The following is a 17,267-nucleotide window of genomic DNA, read 5'->3' on the forward strand; positions in this document are numbered from 1 at the left end:
GCAGTAAACAATATATGCATTTAGGGAGCTACCATTTGATTTTTATGGGGGGGGCTAGGATGAAAAATTTTGTCCTGCATTTTTTTTTAGCTGTAATCTCTGTCCTGCCTTTTTATTTTTCACTCTGTTCGGTCCTGCCTTTTTTTTTTAGTTTATCCTGACTTTTTTTTACCTAAATTGTCGTCCTGACTTTTTTTATTTGCAAGTGTCTCATCCTGCCTTTTTTTTTTACTCAAAACTCTTGTCCTGCCTATCTTTTTCAAATTTCATCCTAGCCCCCCCATAAAAATCAAATGGTAGCTCCCTTATATTAAGCAAAAAGCGCATGTATACCTCTGAAGCCATCCAAAATTCTCAACAAATTTTTCTCTCACAAAGTCCCAAAAAAATACTATGAAAAATTATAATCCTTTCTGAACATTCAGCAGAAAAAGTAAGACAAAGTGTCCAGATTTGAAAAAGTGTCTATGATAGAAACAAATTGGATATATTTCAGTTTCAAGAACACTTATTTTGTTTCTGGAATATTCACTCAGATTTATTCAAGTCCATCTTTGTAAAGAGGTTGAGAATGAAGGTTGGCCTCAGCAATTATTCAAACTTATCCCAATACTCTTATCAATATAAACACTTCAATTTCTACCTACTTCAGACACAAGCAATTAATTCATGGTCTGACCCATTTTTTTTTTTCACAAATCAGATGCATGAATATAAAATTCAAAATCTGTCAAAACTTTGACACTGATTTAGTTAAAATTCTTGTATTTATAGAGCTCCTAAATATTTAAAGACTTCAATAATTTAATTTCAGGATCTCCATAATAAGAATTAGGGACATCCTGAATTCTTTCAGGACTTCCACAATTCAATTTCCAGATATCATGAAATCAATTTCAAAATATCCACAATTCGAATTATGGAGGTCTTGAAATATTCCAGGATATATTCAATCGAAGCATGGAGGTCCTGTATTATCAAAGGCGGTCCTCAAAGACTAAATTCAAATTATAAAGGTCTTGAAATATTTGAAGAGGTCATTAAATACAATAATCTTAACTAAATTTGTGCCTCATACAAAACTGCATAATGCATTTCAGATATTGCATTTCAAACTTTTAAATGCTAGAATAAAATACTATTGGCAAACCGCTCTAATTTCATGATTTGACTGGGGAGAGATAATAATATAAATATCAAACTTTATGAAAAAAGGCACTGATTAAAATATTGGATTATAAGCCATACTGAATATGTAAATTAGTAGATTTTTTGTTCAATTCAATATTTTAAAAGAAATTATATAGGACAGTAGATCAAAACCTTGTTTGACCTTTTGTTGGTATTGAAAAATTAAAAAAGGTAAATAATAAAACAGGTTTTTAATATATAAAGAAGGGACGGTCCACCAAAAATTGTATTTCTTTGTTTGCAGAGGAAAAATTTAAATAACCAACATTAAATTTATTGTAAGAAAGAGTTGTGGGGCAGTTTGCCAACAATATCTGATGATATATATGTCAACTTCAATAGACTTACGGGGCTCTGCGAGTCTCACTAAAAGTTAGTACATTACATTTATTAGTATATATACCTAGCAAAATATTGGACTACATTTAAAGCTAAACTATAATGACTAAGAGTTATCTCCACTTTGACCAAACAACACAATTATTCTATTACAATGTATTTCTAAAATATATCAAGTAAATATTATATATCTAGAAAATAGATAAATATTTTCAGTTGATTAAAATGAAAATGTAATAAATTAAAGTGTGAGTTACCAATTTACTCATTTGTAAAAGATTCAGCAGTATCATATATAACAATAGAAATATATATATCTGCTCTATGGTCAGGTTGTTGTCTCTTTGACACATTCCCCATTCCCATTCTCAATTTTATCGAGTTTTTTCAAAGTGCCTGCTCCAGTATAAGACGGATTTTAGACTTTGTGTCAAACTGTTTACCAAGTGAATGACCGTATAACTAGTTTTTTGTTGTAACCTAATACTTTGGCAGCAAGCATCAAAGCTCTGAATCTACAATAACCAAGCAGTATAATTTCTAGAATTGACTGGTTTATCTGGTAACCTACAACACCCAAGCAGTATTCTAGAATTGACTGGTTTATCTGGTAACCTACAACACTCAAACAGTATTCAAGAAACGACTGAAATGCAAGGTATGGATAAGATAAGGTTTGACTCAGAAGAAATATTTAGCTTTAAAATGAGTAAGGGAAGAGTAATGCATGATATGGAAATGAATAAAGGAAAGAGATCTCTTTACCATTTTAGGAATAATAGCTTCAATAGATAGAAGATAGATTCAATGAATATAATAGGGAAAGCATCGATGATAAGTTTTGGCCTAAAAATGGATAAGGGATAGATTCAATGCATGATCAGAAGATGAATAAAGGAAAAGATTTCTAAATAGGAAGATTTTGGAGCACACTGACATTTGGTCACTTACACTTCTTGAGTTTCTTCACTGTACAAGGAAAACACAAAAAGGAGGATTATATATTAAATATATTATACATACATGACAGACATAAATGCAAAAGAAAAACATCTAATATAAATATATATTAATATATGCATGTTGAATATAACGTGTAAAATGAAATTTTAAGCGAATCCAGCATTTATTGAAAATCAAACCTTGAAGATTATGTTTTCCAAATAGGAAGTTATAATTCATTGTTTGTTATCTCCCCTTAGTTCCAAGATCTGTTTACTTGCATTAATACATCTCACAAAATGCTCTGTATAAGCATATATAAATCTTTTCTTAATTTTTCATTTTAGAAAATAGTCCTTTTTAACCATGTTAATAATGATTAATTAAAGATATTTTTTTTGAAAACAGACAGTCCTTTTTAATCATGTTAATAATGATTAATTCAAGATTTCTGAAAGTAGACAAACAATGTCCGTTTCATTCCCATAAATTCCTGCAAATTACACCAAAAAATTATGAACCTTTTCCCATCCATTAATATGAGAAAGTTTTCTCAGTAAATATTTTTTTAGAACAGTACTTACTGTGTGGGGGCTTCTTCTGTGTCAGACATTTTGATGGTTTAATGTACAAGCCTAAAAATAAACAATAGATGAAGTTAATAAATAACAAACACTCTTCCCTGTAATACAGTTGCATATATTATGTAGTGACCACATAATGCATTCTTCTGATGCAGTTTCCCTGAAATTAATGCACATATATTGGTCCCCTTGATGACCTTTGCATTGTTGTGATGTGTCCCTCACTGCTGTGCACTGGTCATGAGGAGAACTACTGCAGAATGAGATACTATATTCCTGGTTCTATTTTTACTTTTTGTTTCCGTATTAATAAACTTTATATCATATTCTTTTAATATTAAATCGACCTCATTGCACTCAATGCCTCTTACCTTAATTATATCCTACATTGCTCATATTATCAATTTATTATTTGTGTATTACTTATAATATTGTGTATTTCACTAATGTTTATATAATCATTGTATGATGTTTTTGTATCTTGCCCGACAAGGGCCCATGATTGGTTTAATAAAATAATGTCTAATGTCTAATGTCTATATTTGGTTCTTTGGTTTTTGGCATACAAAGCCAGAAATTTTCTGAACTATTTCTATACCCTTTTTTCATTTCACATATTGATTATTGGGAGGAGAATGAGAGCTTTATATTTTATGCTTCAAGTCACCAATCTCGTCAGTAGTTGTCTCTTCAAACATTCATTTTCGTTTTTTTTTTATTTTTGAGGAATTTAGACGCAAATCACAGTTTATTTTATAGTCTTTGATAAAATATTCACGGCTTTAATATCATGAATATATACTAGGTTTTTTAAGGTTGACTTTTTGAGGTTGACTTTTTGAAAAATGTTGAATCACTCTGTTTAATGAAGTCTTCCATATCTCCTTGTCATCATGTGTAAGAAAAGCTTATACAACTAGAAATTTTCATAAGTGGGGGCCCGCTCCAGTCACGCTTCAGTGATTCCCTATATAAGCAACCAATTTTTTTCCCAAAAAGAGGGGCCCCCCCTCTAAATCCGCCTCTGATCTCCTACAGTCAAAAAGACATCAAGAAGTTTAAACTTAATCACTGTTTTGTGTATAAATGCATTTTATATCCTGAATGAAATGATGCAAAAAAGTTCACAAACTCTGCAAGTGATTTCTATTATATGATTATTTCCATAAAATATGATGCCCCTGTAAAAATGCATTTGTTTTATTTATAGAAGCACAATGTTATTTAAAGAAGAAAGATATATATATAATGTTGTTATAAGTGTTAATGAGTTTTTGTAAGCGCTGGTTGATTGACAGTAATATATTTTCTTAAGTAATCTGGCAAAAAATGAGGAAAAATCCTGACACATTTTTGTCAAGTCTACCTTTTTCAAAAACACTGGCATGTAATACCTTTCAATCATTGTTATTTTACAGAAAGACTTCGACAAGTATTACCATTCTCTAGAGAGTTCCAGAAGTGAAAATGTTGGAAATTACAATGTATTTTGATTGAAGCTTTAGGAAAAATCTGCTGCATTCTATTGAATAATTGCTGACTAGATGTTCGTTATAACATTTGTACTTGGTATCTACACGTATGATATAATCATGTTGATAATTGTTCACACCTGTTGTTTTTACCAATAGAGCATATTGCAATGATTTTTTACTTGAAATGAAGAATAAGCTATCTTTGACAGCTTACGCTGAAGAGCTAATTTATGTAATTGCTTATATCCAGGTCATTTGAACTCTGGACGTCTGGTGGATAGTAAGATATCACATCTCTTTATTTTTGCATTCAGGAAAATTTTAGTATGGTATTTCTTCTTCATAGTTTTACAGTTAAGATATAAGATTACTAAAATATTCATTTTAGTCAAGTTTTAAATATTTACAATGAAAAAATAACTAGGAAATTTATCTTTATATAAATATATACAATGTATGATTGTGCAATATCAAGTTAAAGGTGGTGGGGGGTCCAATATTGATCACATATATATACATTACTTCTAGACATATGATACATAACTTCCAGTTCTAATGATATCTTCATTTTGACTATCACTTTTCTGAAACATTCAACTGACTATCTCGTTTCTCAAGATTTTTTAATCGCTATCATAGGACCGAGATGTGAAATAACAAACTACACACACAATAGACAATACAACAGCAATAATATTCATATTATACACTTTATGAATCATCATCTTGGCTTGAATCACTAGTGAAATTTTAAGTGCGATCAAGGATTTGTATAGTAAACTATACAAATCCTTGGTGCAATTCTATTACTGCTATAAAGTGAAAGATGTTAAATTTGACAAACAGCAGAAATATGAAAACTTTTACATTTTCACAGCCTTAATTACTGTATAAAGGCACATCAAAGTTATGATAGATTTTTTCTTATATAGTTTTTTATTTGAATGTGGTTTCTCCCATTAGCTTTACTGCCTTCACCATCCCCTTTTGCCTAATGTAATAAATCTCAAAGTCAAGTTATATAACATTTGAACATGGAAGTATTGTAGTCAAAATAATACTACTATCATTGAACCTGAAAAGACTTCTCATCAATATTGTATAATAATAAAAAGTAAAATAATGAAAATATAAGTTTTCCAGAGTAGACAAGATTCCAATACTCTTGTCTCCATGTCTTATTAGAAAACTTTAAACCTTCCACTGAAGCAACATGAACAAACCAAGAATATGCAAATTTTTGGAAATTCTAAACCTTCGCTAATTTCTTTTCCACTTGATGAAAGAAAGCGTAATAGACCTTCCTCCCACACTAAGATATATAAATAAACAATTCAACATTCTTGTAAGTATGATGCTAATTAACCAACTGTCAAACTACTGATCTCCGCAGTGAACACATATTATGTAATATATGTATAATAAGGTATCCTTTTTCTTTGAATTATCTCTAATCACCGTAATCGGGATATGGATGGGGGTCTACAAATATGATTCATTTAGGTTAATTGTTATCCTATTGTTTTAATTTGTTCCTGTAACATTCTCTATATTAGTTATATTTCAGCATCAAAGCATTTCTTCTTAATTTTTTGGGGCAATTTTTCTCTTTTTTCAATTCTTAGAAATATATATAAGAAGATGTGGTATGAGTGCAAATGAGACAATTTTCCATTGGTCATATTTGTAAAATTGAACCATTATAGGTCAAAGTTAGCCTGTTTTTGCTCTATTCTCTTAACACCATATGCATCTAGAGCCTTATCAATAGGAAAATTTCTTGATTGATTCAAATAAAACAGAAACAACATATGTACCATATGAACTAAAAAAGTATTATAGGATAAAATCTTTACCAATTCAATCTACTGTTGAATCAGTTATATATATATGCAGGTGTCAATTTTACGGCTATTGCTTTATATAAAATATTTTTTTATCCTATTTAAGGGATTTAATAAAATTGAGAATGGAAATGGGGAATGTGTCAGAAGAGACAACTTCAAGCCGAACAAAGAGAAGACAACAGCTGAAGTCCACGAATCGGTCTTCAATGCAGCGAGAAACTACTGAGGTGTCCTTCAGCTGGCCCCTAAACAAAATGTATACTGGTTCAGTGATAATGGACATCATACTAAACTCCCATAGGCAGATCCAGGCCCCCCTTTCGTTGGAAAGATTTGGTAAGCAATCTTCCAAAATTGGTACTTCATTTAACATCAATGAACCTGCGGTATTTTAATTAAATTAATTTCTGATTTACCAAAACTTAGTACATGTATAGCAACTTCAAGTACCACAAAATCCATAAGTTAGCATGAAAAGTTATCTTAATTACACTGTAACCAGTTACCAGTAACACATTGAGCAGTGATGTAGTGGTTACGTAGTGCATCAGACTACTAGCACAAAGGTTCTTGGTTCGATGTCCGTTCAGCAAAGAAAAATTACAGGGACTGAATTTTCAGCTCTCCCTTGACATATTTGCGAGTATATATGAAGGGGATCATAAATGGCTGACCTGTGTTCAGAGAGAGAAATATTTCTTGCATGATGTATAAGACACCCTTGTAGATTTCAAAAAAAGAGCTATGAGGCCCATGAGAATACAAGGCACCACTCACAACCACAAAGTGGAAACTCCCAAAGGAATTAATATTAGTTGCAATTACTTGTTTCCCAATCCACTATGCATAAATATGTTAAAACTAACACAATGAAAGTTATCCAGACTGCACTGTAACCAGTAAAACAAGGAAAGTTATCCAGATTGCATTGTAACTAGTAAAACAAAGGAAAGTTATCCAGAATACACTGTAACCAGTAAAACAAGAAAAGTTATCCAGATTGCACTGTAACCAATTGAAAGTGGAGAATTATCCAGATTGCACTGTAACCAATAAATCTACACTGTTAGGTATTGGCATCACCTACACATGTATCAAATATATAGAGAAAGACAGCTAATTAATAACATACCATAAGACTTGATACATGTCTAGAATCTTTCAAGTACTAAGTACTGTGTAATATATTGCAGAAATTCAGCCAAGTACAATACTATTAATAATATGTAAATTATTTTAGTAAGACTGGTATTTATTAAATCAAGCCTCAAAGTACTTATTTTGCAATTAATCACCCCTGCAATTTTCACTAAAACAAAATTAATGAAAATAGTCAACACAGTTTAAAATAATAATCAACCATGTCAGATTTTAAAAGAAATTTAGTGTAACTAGTAGTTTTTATATATATATAGGGCAAGTAATTTCAACTGAAGTCAAATATTTGCCATTTAATTCCAGTATCTTATTGATGTCCCTTATTTGTGTCAAGACTGTCCTCAATTAGTGCATAATATTCAAAATATATCATCCGACATCCTCTCATTTTGATTTTTTAACATGCTTTTAAATATAACCTCTCCAGCATATGAAAAATAGTTCAAAGCCTAAAAAAGCTTCTGAAATAAATATTATAAATTTCAATCTTTCATTCTTTTTAAAACCTTTATGCATACTTTTTTCTATTTAATTATTATAAAAATTACTGTTAAAACTTTTGATTTCACAACACATTATACATATAAATATTAATAACTCACCCAAATAGCAACTGAGATGAAAATGTGTAGAAGGAAAATCGAAAAATGGACAGATAAGCAGATTAGACCCCCAAAGTGTCTAACATCTGGTTCCCGTTTACTGGTGAGATAATGGATTAGCATGGGGTAACAGATTGGTAAACAATAGCAAAACCATCACTCCATAATCTGTCTACACTGTTTGATGAGGATTTTATGTAATTTATTCATATTTTCTTAATTATTAACAAATTTTTCAAATGCATGTTTGTTTGTAATTAAATAATCAGGGGAAAATTAAGAAAAAATGTTAGATAATTAAGTATCAATGAGACATCTGATTTTAATCCAATGACAAAAATAATTCAAAGACATCTAGGATCTTTGTACATGCAATGCAGTAAAGTTTTTTTTTTAAATAAAATATTATGGCAATATTTCTGGGTCATAAACATATATCTTGGGTATTTCAAAGCACCATTCTTTTTTTAATTTGAAGTTTCTATAGACATGATAGAATTTTTAGAAACTTGAGGTTACATGGTTTCTAAAGCTTGTACACTGGATAAAAAAAAGTGCAAAAGATTAGTTAACTTCCAGTTGTGATAATTATCTGCAATGAAATGTTGTGTGAAATTTTGACTGTTGTACTGAACAGGATAAAACTTACTCATGCCAAATATTTCTTATTTGAGTTAAAATATAAATTTTTGCATAATTTTTCCAAAACTGAAATTTAACAAATACTAAAAGGGGAAAACAACCAAAAACTGTTGAGAGGGAACTGAGGTATTGAAATATGCATAAAACAAGCTATTTCACCTGATTATATTGATTTTAATTACTAACAATTTAACCCGAATAATTCAGTCGTTATATTCCGCTGATCTACGAAGGCTACATTAACGCCTGAACGTCTTCCTCGATCAAGACCGTCAACCGGAAAATTCACACCGCTTTGCAATATGGGAATTTGATTTAAATTGGCAGCTAAAGCAGGAGGAGTTCTGGATGTTAATTGATGATAAATGATGTAAACTGATGTTAATTGATGTTAATTAATTATTATCGGATTTGTGTTAATTGAACACACGTGTGTGGTAAGGCAATTTCAAGAGAGTTGCGCAGACTCATATCCTGATCGCCGCTGATTGGCTCTCTCTCACAGAGAGCAGGCGACGCGGCCAATGATCACAAAGAGTTCAAGCCCTCGTGTGGGAGAAAACCGGACACGGAAAGGGCTTGAATTATTCGAGTTACTAACAATTAGGTATTGTATATCTAGATTATGTTAAATATACAATTCCTTGAGGTTCATAAATAGCTTTAGGTTAAATTCAAATTGACCAGTTTAATGAAAATAAAACATTATATATATGTACCATGTTATAAAATTAGGATAATTTTGTTTATACTGTACTCTTTTCATCCCTTACTATGAGTATTGATTTTTTTCCTTGGTAACAATTTTCTTGGATTTAGGAAAACTTGCATTTTCATGGATATTTGATTTCCAGTGTAGGTACCAGTCTTGTATTACAACTCCAGTTTCCGGTGCATGTCAAAACACGGAGGGAAACAAAATAGTGCATTTTTTTCTGAATTTTTTTCTGAACTCAATTTTTTCTGTTTGAATATAGGTTTATGCTGAATTGAAACATATATATAGACTTTAAAAAAATCTTGCATCTTTTGGAGGATATCAATCCAGGAAAGTGGAAGGATATCATGTTTACTGGAAGTGGTGCGGCCTAGTAAAAATAGCAAACAGAAAGTAGAAAAAAAATGTTTTGACTTCAGGATTACGTAACTTTTTATTCTTCGTGGCAAGACCCTCTTTTTCTTGGATTAAATCACAATTTCACATTAGCACATACATGATATGAACATGAAAAAATTTTCTATGTAGCATTTTTTATTTTCAAAGATCAGCTGTTTTGCATGTAATCCTATGGAGCAGTCAATTACAAGACTGCAACCTGTACTATTCAACTTGGTAGCCAAGGGAAGTAATTCAAGCTGAGTTAACTCATAGTTAAAGGATACAACCTCACCCTGCATTACTAATTTTCTATCAGTATACTACAATGGTAAATTCAATTATCTCCCTTTAAAATGTTGAAATGGGACTATATTGTGTAAAGTTGCCTGAATACAGTTCTAGCTTTTGCACAAGTTTACAAGACACATGGACAGACAAACTTGCTCTTTATATATTTAATTTTAATTTTTGGAAATAAGTGTACTAAGGATTTTCTACACAAGGAATACGTTGTAATTGACAAAACTTCATTTGGCCTTTTTAACTTTTGGATTCGGAGGTCATGCACTAAGTCTTTTCTAGACGAAACATGTGTCTGCCGTAAAAAAATTTGAATCCTGGTATCAATGATAAATTTATTTTTCAATGGAAATAATAGGAACCAACACATGTCTTTATTGGAAGATTCTTGTGATTTTTCTTAAAAAGTTACCCCTACATGTGCCTAATCGACATATATTTGTTATATCAAGTTTCCGCTAGAAAGTCAAGTAACTAATGTAAGTTTTGCTTTACTTGAAAATCAGAGCATGATATACTACATTTGGGATTTCTTTATAGATTATTGTGTGTATTCTTTTAAAATTTAAGGAGGCTCGCAGGTACAATATTTTCATAAAAAAATTAAACATTTGTTTTTTCATAACAAATTTTATTTATAACACTATTAGTTATTACTTTATGATATGATAAAAAAATTAACCAAAAAAATTGATTCGGTTTGGCCCCAGACATTTTTGCCAGATGATTTTTAAAATGTTTAATTCATTGAAAAAGCTCCAAATTATCTCCCTTTGATGCAAAAATGTATGCCTCTTTCCAAGGCAGATTGTGAGCGTAAATGATTGGTGACCCCCTCTTTCTTATTTTATTTTAAAATTAGTATCAGATAAAGTTCATTTATAGAAAAAAATAGCGAAATCTTATATTAAATTAAAAAAAATGATCTGGACCTGCGAGCCCCCTTAAATATAACTTGTGTGATTTTTTTTTTTATAGAAAATATGATGTTAAATTGCAAATTTTAAAACTTGTTTTCTTGCTAACATTTCACATGTGTCAAGACTATTTATAATCTTGTTTTAAATTATATCATATCTTTGTTTGAGTGCTTAAATTAAACTGCCACCCAAGTCTGGTGAAAGCCTGAAGTAGGATTTCAAGGGTCAGGTCAGCACCGCTCATAGCAGAAATCTAATTGATCCCCCAATTAATTAAGAAGTTTGACCGGTCTGTGCCAAGAAGTGATATGTAAATTAATTGATAACACATACATGTTTTTCATGTGCGACTAACTGTTATGCAAAATAAATAGATTTTTTATGACTATCCATGCATATAGGCTGACCGTGCAAGGGCTGTATAGCCAGTCAAGGTCACTCAAAACTTTCATTTGTTGTCCATTCATAGTCATGACAGACAGGTCCAACACCACCAAACAAGAACATTTATCTCTGTATGACCTTGCTCTGATGTCTAACAACTTTATTTTAGGACCAGCATGGACTGGACCATTAGATATCGTCAAAAAGATGCCATCTATAGCATGTATAGAAAACACAGAAATTGTGCCATAGTTCGATTCAGTGCCCAAAATAGTTGTCAAACTTCAGAAAATTTTTGCATGTTGTCTTTTAGATCTGTATATAAACTGTAACTTGCTATAACTCTGTATTGTATTTGACTTTCTAAATTTCATGTAATGCTATGAGTTCAGATGCAAATCATTAAAGATTTAAAAAAAGGGAGAGACTCCTGGGAAGCCAGCATCTTTTAGAGTGATACCGGTCTGTTAAACTTGTATATATATTATCATATATGAAGCATCATAAAAAGGGGGGAGACCCAAAACTTTACATCGGCTTCTAGCGTTTAAGAATAGACAATGAGTGAACTCAACTGAACAGGTTTTTACAGAGTCTTTCGTGTCACTGAGGCAAACTTCTAGGATAATATCTCATTTGCCCAATGTCTTTTCACTTTTTAAGGCTACAGATTTCATGTTATGCCATTATAGATAAAGGGCAGACATTTTGAGGGGAAAAGTATAAAACAATAATGATAATGACCTCATCTTTAAGGATGATGACTGCTGTTTCCAAATATCCAGTAGCCGTGATAAAAAAGGGGGAATATCATCATAATTTGTTTCATAGTATAATGTTACACTCCCTCTCCCCCTTCTAAGACATCACTGTTTTACAGAAACTCATGGAAAAACCAGGAAAATCACACAGGAAATGGTATTAGTATACATATGTGGGCACAAGAATGGGATAGGATAAAAACTGTCACAAAACTTTGGAAATTTTTGAAGTTTCCATCATGTTAAATGTAAACAAAGTTTTAGCCTACCTACTAGTCTCGAAAACAAAATGGCTGCCAGGAAAATCACTTCTGTGAAAAGCTGGAATGTTCAAGAAGAGGAGTTGCCTTGTAAACACAGAACAGCAGAAGATTCATACATCACAGAAGTGTCTATTTATACTTTCCCAAATTTAAGGGGGTTTCAGATTTCCATAGAAACAAACATATTAAAAATCAATTTATAAAACTGTACAAAAATTAATAACTTGATATTTTTCTTCAAACAAAACTTACAATTATTTTCAAATACTTAGGAAATATATTAAAGAAACTACAGAGCAAAATATAAATTAGATAAGTTTACCTTGCACGTATATCCACCACCCTGCAACTGAAATGGAATGTTCCAACACATGCATAGGTATCTTCTGATGGGGCATTCCATATAAAGATCTGGATGAAACATGAGAGGGGTTATCACAGCTGGTCTTACTACAAACAGATAGAGATCAAGCTAATCATCTGCATAATCTAATAATCAAACATTATTCAGGAATTAATTAGTGTCTAATCATTTTTATAAATATTACTATATGAACATCTTAATTCATTTTTTAAAATAATTACAAGTAATGTTGGCCAACATTGTTTTAGTAGACAAAATACTCATTAAAAAAAAATGATATTCCAATTTTAACAAATTTGTTATATTGTTTATTTTAAAACTATATCAATTTTTACATAAAATATTGTTTCAATTGTAATATTATATATATCTATACCAGATGTGGATCAAGGATTTTGAACATACAACTTTAGGAGTGTGACTTGTTAAAAGTCTATGGAAGTACCAATGTTATTATGTAACCATTATAAAATGTAGCTTCTTACAGGTTTTTTTCTTCTCTTAAATTGCTCCAAATTGTGACATTCTTAAAAATTCTGAATATCAATTAAGCGAGCAATGACTAATGTCAATTCATTTATATTTTCTCAAGTATCAATTTTCAAGGATTTAGAAAAACTAATGCATCTTCGTGAATATTCCATTTCATGGTTTTAAATTGTTATTTGGATGGAGAGTTGTCTCATTGGCACTCACACCATATCTTCCTATATCTATTTTGTAAAAAGTCTGAATATATATTCCATACAGAACATTTCTAATTTGATGAACTGTACCAAATAAGTCTATGATAATTGTTATTCAACAAATAATTATGAATTAACAGTACACATGTTTTAGCCTCTGTATTAGATCCTTGATAAAGAAATGTTAATGGATTTATAGAATTTCATACCATTATGATATAACTTTACATTTGTTTATATTAAAATGACAGAATAAGCATGAAAAGTTAAAAAAAAACTAACAAAAACAGGATTTTATTTACCTAGAAGTGCAAGTGAAATAGAGACTTTACAGCAAGCATAAGTACTTTGATTTGTTCTGATCCAAAAAACTGATTCTAAATTAAATGGGAGATAACTCAAATATTTAATTCCATATATCATAGAGTAAAAGATTGTCATTAAATTTACTTTTTGGTCTGTTATGTAGCAGAAATCTCCTAATTAATCTAATATTTTAGTCCATTATTCAACATTCTTAATAATAAGATGTAATATATACAAAAAATTTCCAATTCACAGTAGGTGAGGGATTGGAAGGGGTTTATAAAATAGAGAAGAATGGGGCAAATCAACAGAAAATGTACTAAATTTACAGAAACGAAGGATCCGCTATCCAAATCCATATGGGTAATTTCTTGCTCCTGGCAGAAAAAAACCTAGTAGGTAAATAATCTCATTTTGAGAAAATTGAAATATATATTCTGGACTTCAAAAGTGCTTAATAACCAAAACTGGGACTATTACATAGTTAGTTTAATAGACCAAAGATGTAAGATCAATGTTCCAAAGTTAGCATGAGATTTTAGGTAGGGAAATGAGGCAGGAAACAGATATTCAACTTTGTTATGACTTATACATGACATCATTTTCTAAGTGAGTGCACTTGTCAGCAGGTTTTTGTACCCTAGTTTACCCCATGGATTATAAAGCGGCGTTTTACGTTTCCGCAAATTGGCATTACTTTTCCGGAAAAAAAAAGATGACGTTTCCGGAAAAAAAAGTTTACGTTTCCGCAAATAAATATCTTACTTTTCCGGAAAAAAAGTAACTATTCCAGAAAAAATAAATTATTACTTTTCCGCAAATAATTAAGGAATACCTATTGATTGAAAGCAAAGCCATTATAAAAAATAAATATTTATTGAGTTAAAGGTCATCATAACATGCAAGTAAAATTCATTATTAAAATGTATGAAAACGTATGTTCAAAAGTCAGCACTAATTTGATATATCCTGATATGAGTTCATAAGTCAGTTCTTGTAGAACATTTGTAGCCAACACGTCGGACAAAGTCCATAGTAGTACATTCACTGTTAACAAGTTTTGTATTTTGTTCAAGAAGGAAGTCTTTCTTCTCCTTTTCATATTTCCGAACGGGTGTTTTTACAGTTAGAGTTTTTGCATTTGGATGTAAGATGTTGTTTGTAGTTTCAATAACACATCGACAAAGACAAAAATGTTAGGATGGCTAGCGTTTAACTGCTCGTTCAGGTGGGCACGAAAAGACTCGGCACCATTCGTTGTTCACTTTTCCTCGGTGCCAGGAAGTGATGCCCAAATGGTTGGTGCCATCTATATATACAATTCCAACATATAATCGGCAAACTTCATGCTTTTATCGTCAGATGGAGCATCGACTATTAATTCAACAAAGCATTCTTCAACCATGTCAGTTGGCAAGTAAGCCAAACCAAAGATTTCTCAATGAAGTTTGATTTATCCTTACCAGAGTGTAGATATAAGATCAGAACCTCTTCTTTATTAAAAAGATAAAATAAATGATTTATCTAATATATATTGAAATACTTACATTGTATTATTACCAGGTAAATTTCTGGAAAAGTAATAAATACAAATTGCTGAAACGTATACTCTAAATTTGCGGAAACGTAGTATTGGGACTTTGAAAAATTAGCGGAAATGCAATATGCCCTTATAAAGACATTTATAATCTTATTTAATGATACATTTATGATTTATATGGTATAATTTAGCAGTATAAACCAATTAATTTTGAAACAAGTCACACCACTAATAAACCCACATGTGACACATTTGTGAATATAACCTAATGATATTGACATACACCCAGGTATTATTCATGCTGGGTCCTTTAATAAAAAAAAAATCTTTTTTCATGGTAATAAAGTTGATCTCATTTATAATGTTGTAAATGCTACACATATGAATCTATCTAATTTCAAAAGTCAATGAACCAGGTACGATCATAGAAGAGAAATCAATATTTCATATTTAACATATTTTTAGGTAAGTTTTTGAATTTAATATCATTATAACAATTACAATTACTAGATCTATTATAAAATAGATATTTTGTCAACTTAATTTAAAATGTAAAAATTTAATTTTTAGTAATGCAACAAAAATTGCAGCTGTTTGTCAAAAATTATCATCAAAGAGTGGTCACTCCCCTTTTTTAACGATCAATGCATTTAAATGGGGACATATACTTGGAACCCTCCATACTTTTAGAAAGGGCTGGATCCAGCCCTTTTAAAATTAGCAATTCATTATAATAAAAATGATACAAAGTGCAGTTGGGCTTCTTTTTTTTTTACTTTGTAAACTTTTTTGAAAACAGTCCTGCATGAATATTTTTCCTCAGAAGGCAAAGCTCCATGTTCTCTCTTTGTTAATTTAGAAAAAAAAAGTTTTATTCCTTCAAGTGTTCAAAATTGTTAATATATAAATAAGAATCAAACTTATTTTTTAAAAACACATTTATTCTGGATGGTGTTTCGATGGTAGAGAATATTTAAACCAACTAGAGACTCACAAGAGCCTGTGTCGCTCACCTCGCTCTATGTGCATATCAAACAAAGGAAACTCTCCAACATTATTTCTAGACGAGAATAGACCATGACAAAAATCTGTATTTTTTAAAATCTTGTATTAATTTTTTTTAAAATTTAGTTTGTTTAGTTTCTTTGAATTTTTAACAGATCTTGCCTTGCTGATCATTTTTGTGATTTAGAATGTGTATTTACCTATCATAATGAATCATAACAACAAAAAAATTCTCTCTAAAATTAAGTTTTCATGGTAAAAGGCAAAAATGAAAAAATTAAATTTGTCATTTACAGGCAACAACTCTTGTAAGAATTTGTCTAACAGTACCAACGTATGTGGACAATTGGTAGAGCTCATTATTCTGAACATGTTTTTTTCTTTTCAGATTTTCTTTATTTATAATAACATGTGACGAGTGAACCAACACCTTCTAACGGAAAAGCTATCACCTTGCGGTAACCCAGATGTTGTTGTCTCTACATATTATATTTCCATGAGGTTTTAAGACAACCGCAGCATTCTTGGTTACTCTACCAGCTTTTCCGTTAGAAGGTGTTGGTTCACTCGTCACAAATTATTTATTTTTCTGTGAACCCCTGCATCCGCACACGATCCACCTTAGCCGTCCTGCGTTGTAGTTACAACCGTCAGCCTCATGTCTACCGACCAGTTCCATTCTACCACCAACCTCACTGAAGAAACAGCCCATACCTCGAAGAAAAGAAAAACCCGCGACGAAGATATGGAAGATAATACAACTGCACCCGCAACCGCACCCGCTCCTACTACGATAACCATCCAAGAGAAAAACTTAGCCCACTTTAGAACCTTACGGAAATTGAACATTAAATTCATC

At 30.9% G+C, this 17,267-nt stretch overlaps 1 protein-coding gene across 27 annotated transcripts in view; it reads right to left on the bottom strand.

Moving 5' to 3' along the window:
- LOC139482388 (troponin T, skeletal muscle-like) overlaps positions 1 to 12,952 on the bottom strand; it is a 29,475-nt gene extending 16,523 nt beyond the window's left edge. For 2 of the 27 annotated variants that reach the window (XM_071266256.1, XM_071266252.1), the window contains exons 1-4: positions 12,514 to 12,637; positions 3,057 to 3,107; positions 2,482 to 2,499; positions 1,540 to 1,557 (exon numbers count right to left, since the gene is read on the bottom strand). In XM_071266256.1, the coding sequence (XP_071122357.1) occupies positions 1,540 to 1,557; positions 2,482 to 2,499; positions 3,057 to 3,085 (65 nt within the window). In that variant the 5' untranslated portion in view covers positions 3,086 to 3,107; positions 12,514 to 12,637. Of the gene's footprint in view, positions 1 to 1,539; positions 1,558 to 2,481; positions 2,500 to 3,056; positions 3,108 to 8,138; positions 8,233 to 12,513; positions 12,638 to 12,829 lie in introns of those variants that run through there. The other 25 variants (XM_071266266.1, XM_071266259.1, XM_071266265.1 and 22 more) reach the window with 22 other exon arrangements.
- Positions 12,953 to 17,267: the final 4,315 nt, after the last annotated feature.

Source organism: Mytilus edulis, chromosome 7 (genome assembly GCF_963676685.1).
Source record: "Mytilus edulis chromosome 7, xbMytEdul2.2, whole genome shotgun sequence".
In the NCBI taxonomy this organism is placed as follows: Eukaryota; Metazoa; Mollusca; class Bivalvia; order Mytilida; family Mytilidae; genus Mytilus; species Mytilus edulis.